The sequence below is a fragment of the Daldinia childiae genome (assembly GCF_008694065.1).
Source record: "Daldinia childiae strain JS-1345 chromosome Unknown Scaffold2, whole genome shotgun sequence".
NCBI lineage: Eukaryota > Fungi > Ascomycota > Sordariomycetes > Xylariales > Hypoxylaceae > Daldinia > Daldinia childiae.
The window spans coordinates 6,097,372-6,123,037 of NW_022984643.1; the positions used below are offsets into that span (position 1 = coordinate 6,097,372).

The following is a 25,666-nucleotide window of genomic DNA, read 5'->3' on the forward strand; positions in this document are numbered from 1 at the left end:
TCAAAGTCGCGACTTACATAGTTCCTAATCTTTTAGCCTTATATTCAACTAAACATTGATCTTCTAATATACTCCCACCTTTCCCGATTGATATTACGATATCTTAAACTCGGTGCTCAATTTTATACGATATGCCTAAAAGACAGGCCTCCGAAGCTTTGGAGGAGCTTGATGTTGGTTCGCCTGCATCGAAACGGTCGCGGTTTGATGACGGCCCAGAATTAAATGCCAATGGCGCGTTAGCTTCAGACGAGAGACACGACGATATTCCCATTATTGGCGAGGGAGATAACGATGAATTTGAAGATGAGCCTTCAAAGGCGCCGATACGACAGTCTGCGCCTACAGCAGGGTACGACGACCTTTATCTAGATACAATCGATCGCAACGTGCTCGACTTCGACTTCGAAAAGCTATGCTCTATCAGCCTATCCAACATAAACGTCTATGCATGTCTGGTCTGCGGGAAATACTTTCAAGGCAGAGGTCCAAAGTCGCATGCATATTTCCACTCTCTCGAAGTCGGACATCATGTATTTATCAACATGGAAACTCAGAAAGTCTATGTATTACCAGAAGGCTACGAAGTGAAGAGCAAATCCTTGGACGATATAAAATACGTATCTGATCCGAGATACACGAGGCAGGAAGTGATGGAGCTGGATCGCAAGGCTCGGACCGCTTGGACACTAGATGGAAAAGAATACACACCTGGTTTTGTGGGTATGAACAACATCAAGGAGAATGACTATCTCAATGTCGTAGTTCAAGCGCTATCTCACGTTTCGCCTCTACGGAACTATCTTCTACTAGAAGATCTGTCGTCGCGCATAGAGCTCGTGAAGCGCTGCGGCATCTTATTTAGAAAGATCTGGAATCCTCGAGCCTTCAAGAACCACGTATCACCTCACGAACTTTTACAGGAGATCTCGTTGAGGTCCAACAAGAAGTTCACTTTGACAAATCAATCCGACCCTGTTGATTTCTTGTCATGGTTTCTTAACAATTTGCACCTAGGACTAGGTGGAAGCAAGACAAAGCCAGGGAGCAGTATTATACAACGAATATTCCAGGGGAAACTCAAAGTCGAATCGCAAGCTATTACAGCCAAGGCAGATGCCGGTGATCGCTTACGGTTTGAAGAGGCAGCAGAAGTCAAGACGGATATCAATCGGTTCTTGCTCTTGACGCTCGATCTGCCCCCTGCGCCTCTATTCCAAGACGAGCTGGAGCGCAACATCATTCCTCAAGTTCCCTTAACGACTATCTTGACCAAATATGACGGTATGAAAGCGCAAGAACATCTGGCGCAGAGGAAACGATACCGACTTATGCACCCGTTACCACCATACCTCACCTTTCATATTAAACGCTTCTCCACGAACAAATTCGTGTCGGAGCGGAACCCGACGATCGTCACGTTCGATGCACGTGTCGGTCTTGACATATCACCCTACGTAGAACCAAGCCCAGCAGATCATCCTCCAGGGGAACCGATCTGGTACGATCTAGTCGCAAACGTCACGCACGAAGCCATTAGGGCAAAAGAGGATGTAGCGGACTCGGGAGAGGAACGGAAGACGTGGAAGGTCCAACTTAAGGATAAAGGACGAGACGAATGGGTGGTATGTCAGGACCTCTTTGTGGAGAAGACTCAGAAGGAACTATTGTATCTCGGGGAGTCGTATCTGCAGATATGGGAAAGGCGGCGAGATCCTAAGGGGAAACGGAAAACGTGAGGGATGATTATGATATAGGGTATTAAATACTAAATCTAAGTGGGCTGAAAATGAAATAATAAATATAATTGGAACTAATGCTTGCCCTTCTATTGTCGGTATTACTTCATTCTGTGAAACTGTTGGTGGTTATTCTCTTTTAGCTCTGTTTTTTTTTTTATTGGAGGTTCAGTCATCATTTTGAGAAAATAGTTGAATAATACTATAACTTTCTCAGTGCATCTTATAAGGCCGATCACTTAGGGTTCTTGTATGTATACTGATAAGGTAACCCTTGTTTTCTGGTGTCTCATTGCTTTTTTATAAGTGTACCTAACTACGATAATCGATAGACTTCTCTAACTTTGATCCACTTTTAACATCCATGTATGTCATTGTTTCACAAAGGCTTAGAATGCGCTCATGCATTCATGCAAATGGTGTAAGAGACGGTGAAATCTCCCACTACCCAATAATTATTAATTACCCAACTTTGGATTTCATAACTGAGAAACGTCGACCGTTAATTGTGTTAGGTACCTTTAATCTAGATACTAGATATACCTATAAAAAGAATAGCTTCGGGTAATACACGATGAATATCGGTAACTACCCCCATTTCCCCTTTATATATAGAATTGAGATGACTTAAGTAATAGTATAGACTGGCTCCTCGACCGCGGTTACCTACCGCATCCCGTGATACGGGTTGGTATCCGGCGGCAATTGGCGCAGCGGCTCGAGGAGATTAAGTCGTCGACTCTAGCAGCTGATTACGAGCGCAAGATGAAGTACATTGAGCTGTTGGGCACGCGACCCATCGCTGTCGAGACTGCTACTGCTAACACGCAGCATTACGAAGTCGGTACGGGCGTCTTGGCCGGTATGCTAGGCCCTCGTATGAAGTACTCCTGCAGCCTGTACCCCAAGGGCGGCGAAACTCTTGCACAGGCCGAGATGGCTATGCTGGAGCTGTATGCTGCGAGGGCAGAGCTCCGCGACGGCATGAGTATCCTAGACCTAGGGTAAACGAGCCTATCAACCAACTAGCATTGAAAAGCGCCGATGCTGACGGAAATAATGCAATAGATGCGGCTGGGGTTCCGGCGCCCTGTATTTTGCCGAGATGTTCCCAAAGTCCAAGATCACGGCGTTCTCGAACTCGCGGACGCAAAAGGAGTACATCGACGCCAAGGCCAAGGAGAAGAGCCTGACGAACTTGACAGTCATCACGGGGGACGTGGTTGACTACGAGTTCAAGAAGCAGAGTTTTGATCGGGTGGTCTCGATAGAGGTATCTAGCTTGATATCACTAACACCGTGTTTTCATTATAGAATGGATGCGCTAACATTGTTACAAGCTCTTCGAGCATATGAAGAATTACGAGCAACTTATGGCTAAGATATCGAGGGCCCTGAAGCCGGGGGGTAAGTTGTTTGTGCATATATTTGCGCATAAGAATACCCCGTATGATTATGAGGAGGGTTGGATGACTACGTATTTTTTCACTGGTGGGACTAGTATGTACTATATACTTAACCCCTATATAGCCGGGAGGATGGTCTTACTAACTTAGGTATTTTGAATAGTGCCGTCAGCGGATCTACTACTATATTTCCAGAAAGACCTTCACGTTGAGAAGCAATGGTGGGTCAATGGAAATAATTACTCAAAGACGTGCGAGGTAAGCATACATACCCCCGGGTTTCGTTCCCGCTTATCCGTAAAGGGGGAGGCTATCAACTGGTTCAACCTTTTACATACTTTTGAATAATACGCTGACCTGAGCAAAGCATTGGCTTTCCAACACGATTGCAAACAAGAATAATATATGGCCACACCTGGAAGAAACGTACGGAGAGGACAACGCGAACACGTGGTACAACAGGTGGCAGATCTTTTACATGGCTTGTTCGGAATTATTCGCCTATGAGGGTGGGGATACCTGGGGTGTGGCCCATTATTTGTTCGAGAAGCCGAAACAATCGTGATAGCAACATCGTAGTATGTAGTATACTATATAGATTGGTTGCCTGATTCTTCTTCTCTTCTATTGACCTGGGCCTCCCGATGACTGGCGACCATTGCGTATCTACACATTCATCTTCAACCCTTCTCAGTCGTGGTATCTGCCCTCTGCGCGGTCCTATATCGCCCTCGCTAAATTACCAGTCTAATGGTCCCACGGGTGCTTCCAGCCTAGTAGGACGGGGCCTGGGTTCGTGTAAGTAATAACTCGATATTGTTCGGATTTAGGATCAATTACCGTCTTTCCTCGCGCGCCACATTAGCTGTAAGTGAAGTTAGCGTATATGATACTCCCTCAAAGAATAGGCAAAGGAGCCTTACGAAGAACCACATGCTAGCGCCGAGGGCGGTAGCAGTGTATCTGTAGATACCAGGGACATGAGGCCTGATCGGACCGGGGCCAGCCATGGTGTCTCGAATCTAGAGATTGTTAATTGCGTCGGGAATAAAGGTAATGCACTCTTATGCTAAGGGAGCGTACGCCTTTTCAATAGGGAGTGGTGTGAGCTCGCAATGGCAAGAGGAACCGACAAGTTGGTATTGTGAGGTTAATAGGGAATAACTGGATAACCTAATTACAAGCCGATTCTCTCGAAGAGCTTCAGACGTTAAGGTAAGCCTTGAGAACCGAAGATTCCCCGCGGCTTGCTGGATTAGCAGGTATTATCTTATCAGCTTATGTATGCGTGATTAGTACGCTAAACTGCTATGTAAACCGTGGATTACGCACAGACGCATTCTGCATTCGTCATCTTCCGAGCTCAAATGCAAGGTACATATGTACATGCGCTAGGTACCTTTTAAAGTGGAACCAATTTGGGGCGTTTTGGGGCGTCGTCTTTCTGTACAAGAACGCGAACAAACAACTTTGGAACCTCCAAATAGCTTCATAAATTAAACTGACCTTCCTTTACATTTACGAAACATATTCTCATAAAACATAATGAGATCAGTTCCTTCCTAATCTGGCCATACCCCTCGCGACCTGGCTGGTCACTGGTTTGCGATGTTAACGTGGCAAACAAATTCCTGACCTGGTCAACTCCAACGGTTCTTTCGCCATTAACCATTTATTTCCAATCCCAATCACTACCATTGCCTCGACCTGCGAATTATATAATCCTCAACACCCGAAGCTTTGACCTCGAGAATGGCGCACAATAATGGAAGCGAGGCGCCTTCGCCTCGATCTTTTGCGATTCAGCATCAACGACCTAAGGATAGTTTCGTTGGCTGCTCTCGAATTAGCGACTACGAGCTTTTGGGAAAACTAGGAGAAGGTACTTTTGGGTGAGTATTCTCTACGCCTGTTGTTGCTTTGCTAGTGACGCTGACTCTCCTCAAGTGAAGTTCACAAGGCGAGAGCACGAAAAAATGGTGCTTTGGTTGCATTAAAGAAGATTATAATGCACAACGAGAAAGATGGATTTCCAATCACAGCACTTCGAGAGATCAAGCTTCTTAAACTATTGTCGCACAGGAATGTGTTGCGCCTGGAGGACATGGCCGTCGAGCATCATAGTAAAATGAGTAGGTTTACTTGCCCTTGCGCAATGATTTCCCATAGACTGACTCCTTCAAGCCGATAAGAGAAAACGACCGATCATGTATATGGTAACGCCATACATGGATCACGATTTATCTGGCCTACTCGACAACCCATCCGTTCAATTTACGGTACCTCAGATTAAATGCTATCTCCTTCAGCTTCTCGAAGGTCTCCGTTACCTACACGACAGCAAGATTCTCCACCGAGATATGAAGGCCGCCAACCTACTCATCAGTAATAAGGGTATACTACAGATTGCTGATTTCGGTCTTGCAAGACATTACGAGGGACAAGTCCCCGAAAAAGGAAAAGGTGGTGGTGAGGGTCGGAGAGAGTACACTAGTCTTGTGGTCACCCGATGGTACCGACCTCCTGAGCTCTTGCTACACCTTAAAAAATACACCACTGCTATTGACATGTGGGGTGTTGGGTAAGAATCAAAGACAACTTATTATCACGTGTTATACTAACGTTTTCTTCAGTTGTGTCTTCGGTGAGATGTTAGTTGGCAAACCTATTTTGGCCGGCGAGAGCGATACGCACCAGCTCGACATCATCTTTGACCTAGTCGGAACTCCGACGGATCAGACTATGCCGGGATGGAAACAATTACCTGGTGCTGAGGCTATTAATCCACGACCGCGACCAGCATCATTGGCGCAACGGTTCCGCGAGCACGGTTCGAGCGCCATCTCTCTATTGAAAGAGCTCCTAACACTTGACTGGCGAAGTCGTATCAACGCTATTGATGCGCTAGAACATCCCTACTTCAAGTCTTCTCCTTTCCCGGCAAAGCCAGAAGACCTCCCCACCTTTGAGGACAGCCACGAATTGGACCGTAGGAAATTCCATGATCGAAAAGCTGCTCTACCGCCCGCCCCCAAGGGGGGTACTGTCGGTGTGGGTGCATTTGGAGGTCCCAATGCGGAATTTGGTAGTGGTGATGGGTATGGTAACAGACGATACCCCAAACATCACGGCGGATATCGGGGCGGCGAAGAGGGTCGTCGACCTGCCTGGGCCCGGGACCAACCTCATATGGATCATCGATTACCGCCACGTCCCCCTCCCCCTGACTACCCAGGAAACGGATGGGATAATCCTGCCGAGCATCACGACTCATTCAGGGATAGGGCGCCGAGAAACCGTGGGGCTAATCGGCCGGATGTTGACACCTACATTCCTCGCTACCGTGATGGTGATCGGCCACCTAGAGAAGATCGACCGCCTAGAGAAGATCGACCACCGAGAGATGATCGTCGAAGATGGGAGGATCGAGATGGTAGACGACGTGATCGGGACCGTCGCGAAGGAGATTACGACGATCGTAGCCGTGCAAGCCAGACACGCAGTCGCAGCCGTTCACCCGTTCGGGACAGGGACCGAGACGTATATCGGCGATAGAATCGCAATAAGCCTCGAAGAAGATGGCCAAATACCCCACCCCCGCCTCCGCCTCCGCCTCCGCCGCCGCCTCCTCCTTTCTCCAACAGGTCAATATTCCCCCAAACTAAGAACAATTTCTATCCCCCTGGTTTCTAGTAACTCATTCTATGGTCGGATTTGCGGATAGGGTATGTAGCAAGCCAACGGAAGGGCCGCGGTACATGGTTTTGTTTTTTTGGCGTTCTGCGTTATGTGTGTAGTGATTCGAGCTCAGGTACGCGAGAAAGCGTTGCTATACCGGGTTTGAAGATATTGGTTCTTATAGCCGAGGAATTGGCTTTGATTTTTTGTGACAGTCGTACGAGCCAAGCGGTAACTATTTTGGAGGGTTTCCTCGGGGTTACTACATGTTGTAGAATCAACAAGTAGCACTGAATTAAGATAGACGATTTCTATCTAAATAGCTCATCTCTTTATTGATATTGCTCTGATGGCTACTTGTAATTTGAAGGAGTTAATAGAGCAGCGTGGTATCATTTTACAAAGTTGTTTGATTACTGTTTCGCTATAGAGTTGACGATTCAATTTGTTGCATGTTAAGGTACCTATTACATTTTTCTATACATGTATTCTACGTCTTGCGGCACAACATTGCAGAGTGCTATTAGGTTGAGTCCCTCTTTCCAAAGCTAGCGCCTGCGTTTAAATAATTTCTTCTTTAGTACATATGTCTACTATTGCTTAGCAACTTATGCTGACTTATATCTACTAAAAGCATAATATGCTGTAGTATACTACATACCTAGTATAAAGTTTACCTTCGAGGGTACCTAAAGTTCCATGTGGTTTCCTTATGCTTTAGGATATGTCGCAAATCTAACAGGTGATAAACAGATACTATAGACACATATACAAGAACTTGAATATTCCAAGTTACATTTTAATTTTCCATTCCGAGCTTTCTAAACCTTAGGTAGTCCGCAGAATAGCAACTACAACTTTCTCCAACACTACCTACCTATATAACCTACTCAATAACAGTCTCGTTTGTCTAGTAGTTAAACCTAAGCGCCAACTGACCAGACCTCTTCGCTTGAGTTTTCGATTCAAGGATTGTCTCTTCAGGTTTGCAGTACTATTACGTGGACCTTTCAGAGATTGACACCGGAAGATGTTATGACGGAAGCATAAAATGATATTCTTAATATCAACTATTTGGAATAGTAAATGTAAAGAGCATATAGTTATATGAGTACTTAGAACTAATAATTAACAGGTAGCTATGCCGTAATTAAGGCTATGCTTTCTTCCAAGTCTTGCAATTAAATCCCAGGAATGCAATTTCTGACTTAACCGTAACCTCTAACTAACTATACATATCATAAAAATAGGAGTATCTACCTGTACACATACGAGTAAGGTTTCAATTTTCATAGGTACGTAAGTATATTTTCAACTCCTACTAGTCAAGCCCCTAATCATGACCTTGATGACACCTCTTAGCTTCACGCAAATCGAAACCGTATTTCTAACCAAACACAAGGATATCAGATATCGTAATGGTAAGCACGCTTATATCACCTTGATATATTCTTCTTATTGTTCCCAGTATGTGACATGTTAGGTACCTAGTCCATCTCCATCCCAAACCCCTATTCCTGTCTGGAGCAGGTCAGGTGGTAGTAGTAGTTCTAGTAGTTCCAGCCCTGTTTCGTACTTTGAATTTTTTTTCGATCCCTTCGGGAGAGAGACAAGAAGCCAACAACAACAAAAAAGAACCCTAAATAATAAACCCTCCCATTCCGTCCCTCAACCATGCCGCTAAACAATGCGAAAAAAAAGACCTAAAAACTTTCTCTTGAGGTATCATGTAAGTAGTGTCACCTGACCCAATGCCAATGTTTGTCGTAGCCCAAAAACAAGTTGCGGCACAAACGCAAAGCAAAAAAGTGTGTTGCTCCCTTTCCTGACCGTAAACTCCCCTGTTCCGCGCTGAGTGATAAATCATTTTTCGCTACTCTAGGTTCATGGGCGGCTTCACCGCTTTACATGCCATCCCGTCTAGGCATGGCGCTGTCGCTGCGGCTCCTGTCCCTACCAGCACCTTGTCGGACGGCGTCACTATAGCTAGGTATCGGGGGGTTACTCGGTCTTATGGTGGCTGCGGATGCCCCGCGGCTGCGACCTGATCTGATCAATGGAACGTGATCGCTATCGGAGCCCGAGCTATCCTCATCCGAGTGTTCCGGACTAGTATACTCGGGCGGTGGGTGTGATGCTTCATGTAGACCCAATCCAACGACGTCGACAACTTGGTCTCCGCCAGCATTGATAGCGTTGCTGGCTTCGCCTGCCTCGTCCGAAGGAACCAGCTGCGCGAGGGAAATATCAGTAGGACTTCTTTGTGGTCCTGGACTCGTAGGCGGAAGTACTCTGAAGTTGCCACTCCTTGTCCGCCCGTGTCCTGGGTTTAAACCTGGGCCACTGTTAGTGTACCGCTGAACCGACTGTGTATAACCATAGCCCCTCGATGGCGATCCGGGCTGCTCGTCTTTCCTGCGTCCGGTCTCGAGTAGGATGCTTCCCTGTTCGCTTCCATAAGGTGGCGGCGGTGCCAGACTGCCGGTTATCGGAGCAAGTCCCCATTTCTTTACGTTCGCCTCGATAAATACGAAGCCGGCCTGACCAAAGTTGACGTGTACGGTACACGGTCCGTTCGCGCCAACAGATGGGAAGAAGTTTTGAGACTTCAGGCCATGAGCTACGTCGTCTAATCGCTTGCCGTTACGGGTAAAGAAAATGGTCCCTGTCCTTGGACGATAGCCAACTCCGATAACGTCGCCTTGAACATATTGAGGCCCGTAAGCAGTTGCGTTGAAGGGTTGGTTGTACCGTCGAGCACCGATGGAAGTATAGGCGATGGAATATTTATGGAAGCCTGCGTGATAGAGGTTAGTTTCAGGATACGCAGTGTCAACTTGAATGAAGCTGCATACCTGGAAGTCGGAATAGAGGGTAAGGTTTCGTGCTCATGCCGATGCTAAGCAATGTGGTTTCGGGTTTATCGTAGATCTTGGCTTCCCAGTAGTAGACTTCGTTCTGCTTTGGTACGGGTAGATTGCTCATGACTGTGCATTCAGAATCAAAGAACTCAATCTCGGTTCTCGCTTCAACGAAACAGTTGGCGATTTCCAGCTCCGGCTCGAATTCCCACGCTGAAACTCCCTTTTCTTGTATGGCTAGGTATTGTGATAAAGAAATGTCTGTTTGAAGCGACTCGGGCGGATTCGCTTGGATAAACGCTACATCATTGTTAACGGACCATCCTTCACGATAAGGAAATACACGGGCGCTGTTGGTTCGTAATGTAGATATTTACCTTTTGCTCTTAGGTACTCTATCCTTTGCATGTCATCCATCACCTCCAAGGCCTCCGCCTCCTCCCTAGCAAATGCTTGCTCATCGTCATATTCGCCAGGCCGACCGATCCGGCCAAGAAAGATGCGACCGGAAGTCGTGTATCTGAAGAAGTATACGACTAGGAAAATCAGGGCTATTAGGATGGCGGAGCCGAAGGACGATAAAATTCCGATCAGGATGCCATCTAGGCTCGCCATGTTTGGAAGTGGTTTATCGATCGGTGGCAATATGAGGGGAATTATATATTCTAGACTAGGGGACGTTTTCCCTCACGGTCGAATCTCGAGCATTCGGATGTGGAGTTGTCGAGGATGAAGTACCTCGATGCAGCAGCTAAAAAAAAGATACAAATGGAAAAAAAGGAGAGCACCAAAAAATGAATAAATTCCCTCGGGTTCCGAAAGACAAGTCTAAGTAGTAAGGTTCTCGTTCGTAATGGAAAAGGGTGGCTGTGGAGGGTTGAAGTTCGATTGAGGAGGTATATTGGTTCCTGATCCTTGAAATGGGTATGGGTGATCGGTGTCGGGTCTCAAGTCTCAAAAGTGTCGTGTGTCGTTGTACTATTACTGACACACCGCACTGGTCGTAAAGGTAACGCCTAGTTTAATTGATAAGACGCACTAACTAGGTCGATAATGCTGTTATTGTTTAGTTGGGCGATTTTGACTTGAATGGATTGACTGATTGAACAGAACAGAATATAGAGTTGATAGACAGGAAGAAATGAATATGTCCTGCCTCGCAGGTAACAGCGTATCACAAGAGCGGAGGGAAAAATGGGAGAATAAGAATGGACGAGAAAAAGAAGAAGGAATGATCGCAGCTCTCTAGGTTAGTTCATCCAAGTTGGTTGGTTATCTTGGATCGTACTTGGTTTGGATAGTACGTTAGGTATAGGTACCCGAGTAAGAGGTACGTTAGGTACATGTAGTTCTAATGCAAAAGTGCAACTAGGTAACCGCTATTACTCCGCCCTACGATGGGGAAAATCTGAGCTGGCTGGCTAGGAACCTGTGGCTTGTGACACTTGCATTTGGTACCTTACCTAAAAAGATGTGCGCGTCACAAGATGGGTCGAGGAAGTAAGGCACGTCTTGGTACGATACTTCCTTATTATTGTCAATAGGTAAATATATTATATAATACATTAATATGTCACAATTCATTAGTGAATTTGACGCAATACCTTGGGTACATCAATTCAATTCTATAAGTGGCGGAAAACTTCCAAATTGTTTCCATTACTCCAACAATGCTTCTATCGTAGCTAAGAGGTATGTATATCATGTACGTACATCCATACCCCTTGCCAATCCCAAGCCTCTAATGACGACGCTGAGACTATTTTCATAACGCTGGAGATCTCACCCGACCCGGAAACCCTTGTATCGCACTCTCCCCTTCACTGTATCATCGTCACCTGGTTCAATTTCTTGGCAATATTATAATTGACCTCATATTAGGCCCTGATTACTCTCCTTCTCCTTCTCCGTTAATAATAAGCCACACCCCTAACCTAAGATTCGAAGATTCTCTAATTAGTTATCGGAAATAGACTCAATTCCGATACTCAAGAAGATACCTACATATAATCAATAGGTACCTCTTTATGCAACCACATTCTATAGGAAGCTTATCCTCTCCTACATCCAGTACATTAGCGAGTTCTTGACATCCTTCGTAAGCGCGGATCCACAAGGGGCTTGTTTCGGCAAGCGCATTGCGTTACGCGGTGCATTATTATCTTGATGCCTACCTACCTACCTCTACCTATCTTTAGATGAACTTGTGTTATGCACTTTACAATGGCACCAACGCTGATGTGGTTGATTACACAGTGCTATATGCGAATAAAGATACTACGAAATACGCGAATAAAGAATAACTAGAAGAACAATCAGACATGAAACAACTCCATTATTTAGTACCTATCTCCTGCTATCAATTAGCTTTTCCAGATTGTGACTTGTGCTACACCTATCGAGATAGCAAAACCTTCAACGCCCAGCAAAGTTCCAGGGTATAGCTTTTTGTAGTCCGTAACGTCCAAGTAACTCGGTCTCAAACCCCCTCCAAATTAGAATCAGACGCACTATCGTTGTGTGCTATAACTTATGCCGACTGGTCTGATATCCTCTCCTATTGCACTAATATTACATATAGTCGAAACCCATCAACCTTAGTAATTACTGCACCTGGTCCCGGATAGGATAACGACGGACCGTGTTCCGTAATATTACTAAATTTTGAAGTAATGGCTGGCCCTGTGACTAACGGGGGCTGCGGCTTCGTCGGCGACTGCGACTTTGATCTCTCTTATCCCGCCTAGACTCGATGCTCCTATCCCTTCGGTCCCGGCCTTTGTCGCGTCGTGATTCATTACTTCTGTCACGACGGCTGCGCTTATCCCTATCTCCGTCGCGATCACGGTCTCTTTCGCGATACTTGTCACGATCACGGTCATGGTCGCGGTCCCTATCCCGAGTTCCCTCCCCACGGTATCTATCGCGGGACCGGTGACGTTCGCGATCTTGGCTTTTATCCCTATCACGGCTTCGATCACGATCCTGGCGGCGACTACGACTTTTACTTCGACTACGTCGCCGCTCTCGTCGATCATCCTTGTCGCGCTCCTTCTCTTTGTCTCGACGATCATCTCTATCTCGCTCGCGATACTTGTCGGTTCGGTCGCGATCGCCAGGCCTATACCGATCAATCTCATCAGGGGCACGGGCTCTCTTAGCTTCGGGTGAGCGCTCTCCAGTACTCCATTTATCATCGACACCAGGAATAGGCAGACCTTTCTCGCGAGCCGCGCGCTGCGCTGCCAAATAAGCCTTCGCTTCCTGCTCGCGTTTCTTGATTTCCCCTTGTTTCCAGGCTTCGGCATCGGTGAGTTCAGGCTTACTAGCAGTAGCTGGCCGAGAACGGGATCGGCTTCGGGGCGGACGCGACCGAGGTTTTTCGACTCTGGGCTTAGGTGAGCGCGACCTTTCTCGGCGATCATCCCGTTTCTCAGGGCGGGCACGTGAGCGACTCCGGTCACGTCTGTCTCGATCGTCCCTGGGCCGCCGAGAACGACTTCGCTCTCTACGGTCGGGTTTGTATCTATCTCGAGAGCGACTCCTCTCATGTCTGTCGCGCTGAGGTCGCGCACGAGAGCGACTTCTGTCTCGTTGGCCTGGACGGTAAAAATCCCTATCTCTCTCCATAATCCGGTCACGATCTCTAGAACGGCTACGTTCTCGACGGTCTGATCGATGCTTTGATCTGCTCCGTTCCCTTCGATCAGATCTAGCATGGGATCGACTACGTTCTCTAACACGGTCACGATCACGGCGTCTTCGATCATCTTCTGTGCCACGTGATCGATCACGATGGTGTCGAGAAGGGGCCGGGCTAGGCCGTCTCTCCTCTTTGCTCTTGGTATCTTTGGGCTCCTTGCTTTCCTTATTTTCCTTGGTCTCTTTGGGTTCAGGTTCTTTAGATTCCTTAGATGTCTTCGTTTCCCTCCCCTCCTTTCCGTCCGCAGCCTCTTTTGCCGAATCTTTGGATTCCGACTTCGTAAGCTCGGGTGTCCTCTTTGTGTCTGAATTCTTAATCGAGTCACGACGTATAGGTTGTATGGCGGAAGCTGGTTTAATCCTTCGAGGAGGCGGTACGAGGGCCTCATCAACCTCTAGTTCGGGTTGTTTAGCAGTGCTCTTTTTGCTCTCCCGTAAAAGATTTTCGAGCGCTTCCCTCTCAAGCCTCTCATGGTCCTCTTTAGTAAGCTGTTTCTTGAGTTCCTCCGGCTTTCCACGTTCACGTTCATCCCTAGGGGACCGCTCGCGGTGTCGCCGTTCGCGGCTATCCCGACGACGGCTACGATCGCGGTCTCGATCACGATCTCCCTCGCGGTTCCTGTCGCGATGTCGTGACCTGTCCCGGGATCTATGCCTTGACCTGGTTCTGGATCTGCGTCGGTCGTGGTCCTTTTCTCTATCTCGCTCTCTGGCGCGTCGACGTTCCTCTCTCTCCTTCTCCCTTTCGCGTTCGCGCTCTGCTTCTTTCTTTTCACGTTCACGCCTTCGAGCATCTCGCTCCTCCTTGCGCTTAGCTTCGGCTTTTTCTAATTCACGTTCTCTCTCACGCTCTCTCTTCTTGCGTTCCTCTCGTTCGATCTTACGTTTCTCCTCCAAGATCTGCTCTTCCTTCACCCTAAGCTCTCGTCGGATCCGTTCACGCTCATCTAGGCTGCGAGCTGATTCAATAGCGTACTCTATATCTGTTTTGGAGCCGCGTTCTTGCTCTTCCTTAGCTGCGTCGAGGCCGATTTCAGCTTGACGTAGTTCACGCATGCGCGTCTCAATAGCCTCAACATCGATCAGCTGGTCGAGAACCTCCTCGGCTTTTTGATAGACGCCGGAACGGTCGAGAGCACCATCAATAAGGGCGGCAGCCTTTCGGCGCTCAAGGGTTAGAAGTTGCGACGGATTACGCTCTAGTTCTTGCTCGGCGACTTCGAGGATAGATTTGGTGACCTGAGCCTCGTAATCCTATTTGGCCGCGGTAATTAGTATACGAGGCCAAGCAGCTATATAATATTATGCCGTAGATAACTAGTCGCGACTACTCACGCTCTGCTCGAACTTCTCCCAGATTTGTTTGCGAATTGCATCGTAACCACCCTTCTTTTTAAAGCTATGGGCCAATCCCTCGATTGCGGATCGCGTAGCAGATGGCAGAGGTAGATCCGAAGCCTTGAATTTTCGGGGCGTGAGAGTCGTAGTGCTAGTAGCTGGAACAGTCGTTTGCTCGGCGGAAGCCATAGTCGTGGCCGCGGAGGCCATCTGGCCTCGCGAGTATTTATTCGAGGTGAGGAACGAGCATGTGAATTTGATTCAGAGGTAAATCAAATGTATAGTGTCACGAATTTTCTAGATGATGGGCAACAAAATGCTATTAGGAGAAAGAGAGACCGGCGAACCATGGATCGAAGAAACGCGAATGATTAAATTGGTGAAGGTCGGAAAGTTGAGTAGACCCTGGAGATTAGACTTGGCAGCCTTTGGGCAGGTAGTACCTAGGTACTTAGCTTGTGATAAGAGATAAGGGGGACTTTAGGTATTATGTAATCCGTGCAGCATTTTGTTCTTACCTGGTCTGTGCATAAGCTTAGTTTCCACCTTATTTGATTGGAGGCTCCAAATCACAACCCGAATGAACTTCAAGTCAGTGTGTCAGTGTCAGTGTTAGTATCGTCGGCAGTCGCCATCTCAATCCTCCACCACATAGGCAGGCCTACCACTACTTCAGGCCAAGTAGAGCGCTTTTACTATACGAAATAAACTACGAGACCAGCCAATTGAGGCAACACCCCACTCCGAACGTTCGCAATGGTGCATCGAGTTGTTTTCTGGGGAGGCTTCGGTATGACTTTAGAGATTAGAGAGCAGACATTCCACTGAGTGAATTATGGCTGACCTGTTAATATAGGCGTTGCCGTCCGCTTCTGGCAACTCGGCCTCGAGATGCGACCTTTCTTCAACAGGGGTTCCTTATGGGCTTACCCGGTCTTTGCCGGAGTCGGCGCAAGCTTCGGATATTGGTTACAGGGTGTTGATGAGAGGCAATCGGCAATCTTGGAGGCGCGGAAACAGTCTATCCTTGAGAAGAGAGCACGGAAGGCTGCAAGGGATGCGGCGGCAACCGCGTGAAAAAAAAAACCCCCTATCTCGAATACTCGGTTCAATGTACATATAGAGGCTACGGAATAAAGGGTCGACAATTAAGAGCAAACCAACATGTTCTTCACTTAAGGATGCAGCACAATATTTTATGTGTTTAACGATCTTGCATTTTCTACCCAGTTATGGGCACTACTTAGGAGCCTTGACATAGTTATCATTGAAATCTCCAAGTAGGTTGAAAGATTCAATCCGAGTCCGCCCTATTATCTAAATACCTCGATTCTCTTGGGCCCCCCTTCTAGTTGGACTCTTCAAGTTTTCGCAGTAAGTCTGGCACTGACGTTGGTTGCACCGTTCCTAGCTCCGAGATGACAAGTGACAGGTACTTGTCTGGTGTAGTGTCATATAATAGTCTGAAAGAGGCGCTTGAACTTCGCTCAGGGTCAATCTCGTTGTACGTAAGAGAGTCCGTTGAGACTCGCTCAGTAATGTTGACGGTCTCACAGAGAACAATAACAGGTAAATCCAGCTGCTTTGCGGCAATCGCAAGATCGCAAGTACCTGATCGTGCATACATAGATCCATTATTAAACATGGACTCAGCAGCAACTATAACTTTCGTGACGCCTTGTAAATAGTATCTCAGTCCACCAAAATCACCGCAGTAAGACACTCTTATTCCCGCGGCAGTCAGATTCTTCGCTAGTATCTGCCCCTTTCTCTCATATGGGTCATCGAGAATAGTAACTGTAAACTTCTTCTGAGTGATGGTGTGAGCCTGAAGAAGGGCTTGTTCGACGAGAGTGCTCCGTCCAAATGTCAGTACAACGTCGCCATCTTGAATCTTCTCGGAAGTCTTCTCAGTTATAACGAGATCAGCCATGCTAATCCGTTCTTGTATGAAGGTATCTATGTTGCTGCATAGCTGCTTCTTCGCCTCTGCTTCAGGAACGTCAGGATCGATCTTGCTAACTTGCAACTTAAGCCAACGGATAGCATTTCCCATAGAAAAGCACATCGGCCGACATGCTGTAAGGTAGTCAATCTGAGGATTCAAAACATGAGGTGTTAGATGTCTCGCGAGAGTGTTGCCAGGGGGGGTAGTGTATGAATTGATGACCTATTTTATTATTAGCATAGGTATAAATTTAATGTTATCACAATCGATTCAAATACCTTTTTAAAAGCCAAAAGGGTTGCTTTTAGTCTCGTGATGCTCTCATCAATTGTGAACGTGGCCATTTGCTGACCCAGTGCTAAGACAGTTGGATGGACATCTTTATCTGCTTGAGTTATCGGGATTCTCCTAGCCATGGACAAGTGACTAAAGCATTCAGGTATCGTGAACTTTGGCTCAGATAGAGCAACAGGCACAGGTCCCTTGGACACTACTGGCCTTCCTGCCGCTCCCGAGGCAGTTGATGCGCCACCATCCTGCTTGCCCTTGCCCCTGCTGCCTTTCACTTCACCCGCAGATGGACCTAATTGGCCGGGAGTTGATGATACGGCAGCTTCCCCCTTAACGACCTCTTTCGACACCTTTGCTTGGGCACGTCTTGCAGCCTTCTCTGCTTTAGCTTTGGCTTTTAATTCCGCGCCCGAGGGTTTTTGCGGTTTTGCAACTTCAGTCGCCTCGCCCTTCGTGCTCTTATTATTTTGTGTAGGTGCCTGGGGTTTCTCAGGCTTTATGGCATCCTGAAATGGCTGGGCTGGTTGAGCAGGCTGAGCTTGCTTGGGGGTAGCCTCTGTAGGCGGCTCATTTTGAGCTGTTGACATAGTGACGCTTGTGCTTCCTGGCTCACCGAGAATGGAATCACGGTCACGCCGCGCTTTAAGAAAACTACGGTACCAGCGTATAAGCTTTTTCATTAAATAAATACTGAAAAAATTGCACGTGAGCCTTAGGCTTAGAGAAAGAATTGTGGGAAAACCTAAGCTTCCCTTAAAGAAGCTCTTTTCCTTTTTCTTTGCGACCAATCTCGTTGCGTTGCGTGCAGGAGAGACTTGAGTCATTCATAGCGCGGGGCAAGGAATATTTCTCGAATTGCACGAGCCACACTGTGGAGGGGTTGGCGTCGGGTATCTTCAAGTTTTTAAGTACGCTACCTAGCCACAATCTGCCACAATAAACTCCACACCATCTGAAATCGAGATATATTTAGAATGTACCCCTAGTTATAATATCTTTTACATAGTGGTGATAATTTGAATTGTCTCATATTTGATTAATTAGGTATATATATCTCCCGGGTGAACATCTAGAGTTACTATCAATACATACAATTGTGCATGGTACCAATAACGCTGCGAAAGAAGAAAATAGTGGTATTTCTTGAATATCTGATACCGAGTTGCTAGACTCCCGTGTTCCTAGGATGAAAACTGATATATAATGTACTACGAAAACGCCTCTAGGGACATAAAACTTACATAGACCTCAACGTCTCAAGTACCACGTGCTATTAGTGTATAATGGCCTGCCGTACGCGAGGTATCTATCAGTTCCGAAGGCGCCTTGCAATCCAATAGCGGTGAAAACAAATATTAATATTGTTGAATCTATTGACACATGTCATTGTGTAAGTGCTAGAACTTCCTCAAATTATGGATAAAATTGGCGCAATGTAAATCACGGTGTTTCTTAAATCGCATACTGTTAGATTCAAACCCCCTATCTTCGGATTTCCTTTGGAGCTTCTTGGTTAACTCGGTACTGAATTTGAATTTGGGAAATATATTAGCGATGCCTGTGTGCATAGACGCAGCTCGAGGCCTAAAGAGTCTCGGGTGAGCTATTTATTCTCATCCTGGTAAACCGGTATATTTGCTTTGATCAGCCGCTAGAATGCCGGTGAGAGAGCCGCGCAATCCATGGGGCAAGTGGCGAAGGGAATGTAGTCCGTTGACGGCGGAAGGTATATGTAGGAGAATCTCCGGTTTGTGTTTCTAGTGGGTATGTGTAATGAACGGCATTTGATGGGCATGTGGTAGTATTAAGGCTGTTTTAGTGGGGTGAAATACCGGGATACTGCAAAGAGTAGATGGTCCAGATCTATGTAGAGGTATGTTTTAAGCACCTGATATGCAGGGAGGGGAGGACGAATGGTCGTGCATATGTATGACCTGGAACATACCTATGTGATGTTGAAGTGTTTCCGCTTACGACTTACACGGTATTGTAACTAGACGTATATAATTTAATACCGTTGTGATATCAATATCTTTTAGCCGTCAATGCCGTATTTGAGTTTGACACTAGGTAGGTAGTTAGGTAATTTCAACCTGTAAACGGCTTCTTTCCGTTATATTTCTGAGTCGGGAAGATGCCGTGTCCAAGCCCGATGAATCCTATCAACTAGTAAACCCCGCGAGGAAGACCCCGCACTTTCTGTAGTAGCTTTACCGATTAGGTGGTCCTTCAAGTCTTGGACTGTGTATGTCAAGCCGAAACACACGGTACCTGAATTAACTGCATCATAGGTACCTACATACATGTACCTATCATGCATCGACTTAATCATCGGACGCCACTACAAGGTATGATGGGCAAGTACCTAAACCTTTCAGATGGAATCCATCTTTTGTCCCATCTTTTATCTGCCCTCTTCTTCCTGTGTCACCAGATATATATATAATCGAAGTCCAGTCCATCAAAACCTTATCGTTTTTAATTCACGAGAGCTTCATACATATATTTTTCAATTTTATAACAAGTGAGGTCTTCATAATTATATTAAGATGTCCGACAGGCATTTCATCAACGATCCTACTCTGCTGGTGAACTCAGCTCTCGAGAGCCTCACCCTTACTAACCCTTCTGTGGCCCTGGATGCTGAGAACAAGATCGTCTATAAAAGACCCAGCCATGAGCCATCGCAGGTCTCAATTATCAGCGGTGGTGGTAGTGGGCATGAGCCGAGCTTCGGTGCCTTCGTCGGTACTGGCTTGCTCTCGGCTGCCGTGGCCGGAACTATCTTCGCATCACCTAGCGCAGAGCAAATACGCAGGGCTATAACTTCGAGAGTGGATACTGACAAAGGTGTCTTGGTTACCGTCATGAACTATACTGGCGATGTTCTTAATTTCGGTATGGCAGCCGAGAAGGCGAAAGCTGACGGTCTGAATGTCGAGATGATCATTGTTGGCGATGACGTTGGAGTTGGCAGGGAAAAGGGAGGTAAAGTTGGTAGGAGAGGAATCGCTGGAACAGTTCTAGTACACAAGATAGCTGGCGCTCTCGCAGCACAGGGACGCAGCCTTGAAGAAGTTTACAAGGTCGCAAAACTCACCGCAGCTAATCTTGTGAGCGTCGGAGCCAGCCTTGATCATGTGCATGTTCCCGGGAGAGCAATCGGTTCTAACGCCGCCGAGAGCCTTCAAGAAGGAGAGGTAGAAATTGGAATGGGAATCCATAACGAGGCAGGATCGGGACGAAAGAAGGTCGATCTCCCAGAGCTCGTGGGCACGATGCTATCACAGCTTTTAGACCAGAACGACAAGGACAGAGCGTTCCTCAACGTAAACTCTAACGAAATAGTACTACTTGTGAACAACCTTGGGGGTGTTAGCGTCCTCGAACTAGGAGGCATCACTGCGGAGGTGGCGAAGCAGCTAAGATCATCTTGGGGTATTCAGCCCGTGAGGATTCTTAGCGGAACATACAGTGAGTAATTATCCTGCATGGTTACAAGAGTTTTTATGAATGTCGATCGCTAATCACAAGCACCATAGTGACAAGCTTAAACGGGTTAGGATTTAGTATTTCGCTCCTGAATGTCGTAAATACAGATATTGGTGGTCCGAGCATGATTCAGCTATTAGACTATCCGTGTGAGGCTACAGGCTGGTCAGCACCGATCCAGAAAACTACATGGGAAGCAAAGAATGCCGCTACTAGGGAAAATGGAACGGGTTTCGGCCAGAGCATTAAATCAAGTGGTCTTAAGACCAACGGAAATGCATTCAATGATGCTTTGGCTTCAGGTTTGCGAGCTATCGTAGCGGTCGAGCCAGAGGTGACCAGATATGATACTGTGGTTGGAGATGGCGACTGCGGTATCGGCTTGAAACGTGGTGCTGAAGGTAAGTCAACGTTGAGATATTAGCAGAAGATTACTTAATGTTAACAATTCGCAGCTATCCTTAATCACTTAAAGGAAAAGCCGGCAACAGGAGATGTCATTGTCGATCTCACCCATATCGTCACTATTATTGAAAAGGCGATGGATGGCACTTCAGGGGCGCTGTTTGCGATCTTCCTAAACGCTCTTGTTCATTCACTCCGAACTTTTGCCCCAGGAGATGCATCTCCGGAGGTATGGGCTGGCGCTCTCAGACAAAGCTGTGATGCGTTATCAAGATATACACCGGCACGGCCAGGTGATCGCACACTAATAGACGCGCTATATCCGTTTGTTGAAGTTCTCGGAAAGACAGGAGATCTTAAGGAGGCCGCTGAAGCCTCGAGGAAAGCTGCTGAGGAGACCAAGGGAATGAAGCCTAGTCTGGGCCGGGCGGTGTATGTTGGGGGCTCCGGATTTGAACAGGTACCTGACCCGGGCGCTTGGGGATTGGCAAGTTTCTTCCTAGGCCTTGCTGGGATAAAATCCGATGATGAAAGCTGGGAAACTATATAATTGTTAGTTCACCTACGGGTCTTGTAATGGTATTGAGCCGATTCGGTAGTGCAGAGTATATAATCAGATTTAATAATATCTGCGTCCTATTTCATCCCATGATCACGGCTTTCTCTGCTGCTCAATATGTTCCTTTTAGGCAGCTTCGTCAAACTGCTATTACCGTAATGAGCACGCCCACGAGACATAATTCTGCATTGATATGCTGTCTCGGCCTTCATGCCCTGTCTACCTGTTTTAGACACCGTATAATGAAGGATATGCCGCGTACACGAGTGGTATTTTATAACCGGGTTCCAAATTTTCCTCTAGCTGAGTAGGACTAGGATAACCGAATCTCCTCTTAGAAACCTGTGGAAGATGCAAAATTAGGTATCCTGTCATCGAGCCGTGTGGGGTGTACACAACATACATCTTGCTAATAAATCGGTCCTTGTTGACAGGTCTCCCTTTCTTTCCATTTGATAACTTGGGCGTCTCGGTCCACATCTCCTTGACGTTTTCTAGCACCATATTACAATGGCGGTCAAAAGCCTTAACGCGAGCTAGGAGCTTCCGGTTGTTGCGACAAGAGATCAGAACCTGCGTATGGCTACGGACAGCGGTTTGGAGAATTGATAAAGGGCCGGCGCTAAACTCATGCTCCTCGAGAAGCGATATCTCGTATTCCCTGTTTCGCGCGTTAGAAAAGAGGGAGCCTATAGACGGCAGGGCGGAATACGAACGTCAGTTCATTGCGTGGCTTTGTGAGAAGCTCCCTAAAAGAATAATATTAGCTTTAGCCATACCAGTACATGCAATTTAGAACTTACTGAATCTTATTGTCTGCCATATTGATTATTGTGGTCGGACTATTGAATCAAAAAGCGACAGTTTGTTAAGGTTGAGGCAAGGCTGAGATGTTTGGTTACTTCGGTTCTTAAAATCTCCAAAGTATTAGTGCGGTCAGAACAAAAGGGAGATTTGATTGGTTGAAGCGCGTTAAGCTTCAAATTGAATAAGTATCCACTTTAGTGCAGTAAATTTGTATAAGGTACTTAGGTACATAATGCTAAGGACCTGAGGTACCTAAGGTACATTGAATCATGTACTCCTATCCCACTTTGTACTCAGGTACTTCGGGTAAAAGATATCAGTTTTTTTTGTTTTTTTTAAACCGAGGATAACAACTCCCGACTTGCATCGAAAACCGCTTGTCGCAACTTGACCCCCCGGACCCTTGAAGCTTTCAGCCCAGGCCACTAGATGCGCATATAGGTAGAGGATTGCGCATCCGGACAACTGGATTAGATGTCTTTCAGAGTCTTAATAAGGAGAGTTGGGTCAGCAGCTACCACTGCTACCTCTCCTTGCTGGAGAACAAATCCTACTATGCCACTAAGAGCTAAGATAATAAGTCCCCAACCTACGGCACGAGCACAAGTACGATCAGAAGAAGATATACTTTCTTAGCGAACGTCTGCTGATTTGTTGGTGCAGATGTCTACAAACCCCATTAGAGAAATTCCTAAGGAGCTTGATACAGATGAACGCAATGATGTCCTTTTCAACAACATATATGGTCTACGGACCATCGAGCTTAATCGACCCTTGAAAATGAATGCACTCGATGGCTCTATGATTAGGAAGATATTCCCCCGATTAGTTGAGTGGGAGAAATCCGATATGGCAAATGTGATTGTTATGAAGGGTGCTGGTGAGAAGGCGTTCTGCGCGGGAGGTGATGTGACCGTACTAGCAACACAAAACAAGGAAGGTCCAGAAGGCCAGAACAAGTCGGTAGAGTACTTTGCGCAGGAATACCAGTTGAATCACTACATCGCGACATATCAGAAACCATACATTGCATTTATGGATGGCTTCACAATGGGCGGTGGCGTAGGACTCAGTATTCATGCTCCATTCCGAATTGCTACCGAAAGGACGGTCTTCGCAATGCCGGAGACTACTATAGGCTTTTTCCCAGATGTTGGTGCCTCATTCTTCCTACCAAGGATGGCGGGCTCTGTAGGTACTTACTTGGCCCTGACAAGCGAGCGGTTAAAAGGAGCGAATGTATTTTACTCTGGAATCGCAACTCACTATCTACACTCAACCAGTTTACCGAGCCTAGAATCACGGTTAGCCGAGTTGCGGTTTAAAGACTATGATACCATGACAGAACGCCTTGCTATTATCGAAAAGACTATCGAGGAATATGCGACCGGTCTACCTCCTGGAGAATCAATCCTGTTGGGTGGCGAACTTCGGAAGGCCATTGACCGATGCTTCAGCAAAAATAAAGTTGCCGACATCATAGCTGCCTTAGAGGCAGAGCAAGGTGTTACTCAAGCCTGGGCTGAAAAGACGCTGGAAACTCTGCATCAACGATCGCCAACCTCAGTTCACGTGGCTCTTAGGCAGATGAGGTTAGGTCGCGACTGGACCATTTCGCAGACATTCCAGAGAGAACACCAAATCGCTGCCAGGTTTATGAAGCATCCTGACTTTACAGAGGGCGTTACAGCGCGACTAGTTTCGAAAGAAACACCGAAGTGGCAACCAGCTAGTCTAGAAGACATCCCACCAGACAGCACGATTGTCGAGCCCTTCTTCCAACTGAGTGGCGGCCCGTCAAAGTTAAACTTAGTGACAGATAGGGACTACTCCCAATACCCGTACCAATCCTTTGGTGTACCTACGGAACAGGATGTTGAAGCCATCGTTAGAGAAGGCAGATCATCCCGTTACGAGGTTCGGGAAGAGTTCATCCGAAAGAAAAATGGCAGGCAGGGCATCGCGGCTATTGTGGATGAGATTCTATCTAGAAACACCATCGTGAACGAGGAGGGCAAAGCGGAATGGATCGACTCATAATCAAAATAGCACATCGTATTGTATTACCTCTTCGTGTATATTATGATAGGCCAGCAACGGCTAGAGATAGCAAGATCTCGGCGCAGAACTTGTACAAAAATCCATCGATGCGTTGGGATCAGTTGGTGGTTTTCCATCAGATGGATGGTTACCTACAGGCAGATACCAGATATCATATCTTGGCACGTATTAAATTACGCACCTTTAAGGTACCTAACTTAACATAAGTATCCCAGTTGGTGTAAAGGGGGGCTAAGATGTGAGATAGACAGCCTGATTTGGCTGAGTCATTAAAGGGGCCGTTGAATTGTGGGTCTCACCGGCTAGTATAAATATCTCCTCGGAGTCCCCCCTCTTATGTTCTACAAATAAATTCAATAACTTTTTCTGGATTGTCTCGAGAAGAAGGTGCAGCTACCGGCGTTGGTGGTCTGCCTCCATATTGTATTGGCTTAATACGTACTAGCGTCTTTTCGGACTCGGCATATATAGTCTGTGCGTTAACGGCCCCATATCGTAACCGTATGATAACCGATCTCTTGCTGATAGTCCTAGCGCAAGTCCAGCCTCCCCCCGATCAAGTGACGTGACGTCCTTATCGCGAGACACGCTTTTAACGCGTTCTTCAATTGAAACTATTAGCGCGAATCCCCACTAACACTCAGCGCGTTGCCGGGTACTTTGACTTCCTAAATATCTATTCCGCCCAACTTGTACTTTCGTACTTCGTACCTCCGCCAGTTTACAATATTCTCACAATATCCTCAACTTCTTCAACTTTTTTCTCTTGTTCGACAATTGTCGGACTTTACCAATTCCAATTGGAATTAGCGTACTTATCCGTTCTACATATTATTTTCAATAATTAACATACATAACAATATTTGAAATTCTTTTCCCCTTCCCGAAATCAAGTCTACCTTCACATCCTAGCGAATCAATGTTGGGATTATAAAAACTTGCAACGACTCAATACCATGACGCATCTCTGATAACGATAATTCACGAAACTAGGCCTGACAATTATATCCGTATACCTTTAATCATACAAGATTCTCGTTTGCATATTCGTGTGCATCAAAATTCTTCATCATAAGTGGCCAAGGGCCTCTTTATTGCCAGTATGGCGAATCATGTCGGCAATACCTCCTGGGGTAGTAATCAGGACATGGATGAGTATGGGCTACAAGTGAAGCCTATGGGGTGTAAGCATCATCGACCCCCCGAGTGATGCTTCAAGGACTAATCATTGCGGTACAGTAAAAGTTCAATATACTTTCGATAAAGATTGTCAAGAACGATGTCTTGCCCGATGGCCTCATGTTCTTCAAGTCCAAACGATTCCGATGGACGAACAGAATCGTATTGGTGTTATTGACCTAAAGCCATGTCTACAGGCA

General features: G+C 46.6%; 9 protein-coding genes across 9 annotated transcripts; 5 read left to right on the plus strand and 4 right to left on the minus strand.

Moving 5' to 3' along the window:
• Positions 1-131: 131 nt before the first annotated feature.
• On the plus strand, positions 132-3,710 carry GL218_02493 (putative mRNA-splicing protein ubp10; the record flags this gene model as incomplete). The annotated part of the gene is made up of 6 exons (XM_033579012.1): positions 132-1,735; positions 2,378-2,743; positions 2,808-3,012; positions 3,080-3,239; positions 3,309-3,403; positions 3,513-3,710. The coding sequence occupies 6 exons, from the start codon at positions 132-134 to the stop codon at positions 3,708-3,710; spliced, it is 2,628 nt and encodes an 875-aa protein (XP_033438925.1).
• A 1,187-nt stretch (positions 3,711-4,897) lies between these two features.
• Positions 4,898-6,700, plus strand: GL218_02494 (Serine/threonine-protein kinase bur1; the record flags this gene model as incomplete). Its single annotated transcript, XM_033579013.1, has 4 exons — positions 4,898-5,037; positions 5,093-5,277; positions 5,330-5,726; positions 5,779-6,700. The coding sequence occupies 4 exons, from the start codon at positions 4,898-4,900 to the stop codon at positions 6,698-6,700; spliced, it is 1,644 nt and encodes a 547-aa protein (XP_033438927.1).
• Positions 6,701-8,727: 2,027 nt separating this feature from the next.
• Positions 8,728-10,299, minus strand: GL218_02495 (Protein ssh4; the record flags this gene model as incomplete). Its single annotated transcript, XM_033579014.1, has 3 exons — positions 8,728-9,620; positions 9,679-9,984; positions 10,062-10,299. 3 exons carry the CDS (start codon positions 10,297-10,299, stop codon positions 8,728-8,730), a joined length of 1,437 nt encoding a protein of 478 aa, XP_033438926.1.
• Positions 10,300-12,372: 2,073 nt separating this feature from the next.
• GL218_02496 (arginine rich protein) lies at positions 12,373-14,934 on the minus strand (the record flags this gene model as incomplete). The annotated part of the gene is made up of 4 exons (XM_033579015.1): positions 12,373-12,960; positions 13,011-13,372; positions 13,428-14,640; positions 14,722-14,934. 4 exons carry the CDS (start codon positions 14,932-14,934, stop codon positions 12,373-12,375), a joined length of 2,376 nt encoding a protein of 791 aa, XP_033438929.1.
• Positions 14,935-15,480: 546 nt separating this feature from the next.
• On the plus strand, positions 15,481-15,801 carry GL218_02497 (uncharacterized protein; the record flags this gene model as incomplete). The annotated part of the gene is made up of 2 exons (XM_033579016.1): positions 15,481-15,514; positions 15,581-15,801. The coding sequence occupies 2 exons, from the start codon at positions 15,481-15,483 to the stop codon at positions 15,799-15,801; spliced, it is 255 nt and encodes an 84-aa protein (XP_033438928.1).
• Positions 15,802-16,072: 271 nt separating this feature from the next.
• GL218_02498 (putative translation initiation factor eIF-2B subunit delta) lies at positions 16,073-17,550 on the minus strand (the record flags this gene model as incomplete). The annotated part of the gene is made up of 2 exons (XM_033579017.1): positions 16,073-16,894; positions 16,951-17,550. The coding sequence occupies 2 exons, from the start codon at positions 17,548-17,550 to the stop codon at positions 16,073-16,075; spliced, it is 1,422 nt and encodes a 473-aa protein (XP_033439430.1).
• A 1,962-nt stretch (positions 17,551-19,512) lies between these two features.
• GL218_02499 (Dihydroxyacetone kinase 1) lies at positions 19,513-21,410 on the plus strand (the record flags this gene model as incomplete). Its single annotated transcript, XM_033579018.1, has 3 exons — positions 19,513-20,437; positions 20,506-20,856; positions 20,911-21,410. The coding sequence occupies 3 exons, from the start codon at positions 19,513-19,515 to the stop codon at positions 21,408-21,410; spliced, it is 1,776 nt and encodes a 591-aa protein (XP_033438930.1).
• A 237-nt stretch (positions 21,411-21,647) lies between these two features.
• On the minus strand, positions 21,648-22,242 carry GL218_02500 (Small nuclear ribonucleoprotein Sm D2; the record flags this gene model as incomplete). The annotated part of the gene is made up of 3 exons (XM_033579019.1): positions 21,648-22,080; positions 22,136-22,168; positions 22,223-22,242. The coding sequence occupies 3 exons, from the start codon at positions 22,240-22,242 to the stop codon at positions 21,648-21,650; spliced, it is 486 nt and encodes a 161-aa protein (XP_033437987.1).
• A 647-nt stretch (positions 22,243-22,889) lies between these two features.
• GL218_02501 (3-hydroxyisobutyryl-CoA hydrolase, mitochondrial) lies at positions 22,890-24,266 on the plus strand (the record flags this gene model as incomplete). The annotated part of the gene is made up of 1 exon (XM_033579020.1): positions 22,890-24,266. One exon carries the CDS (start codon positions 22,890-22,892, stop codon positions 24,264-24,266), a length of 1,377 nt encoding a protein of 458 aa, XP_033438361.1.
• Positions 24,267-25,666: the final 1,400 nt, after the last annotated feature.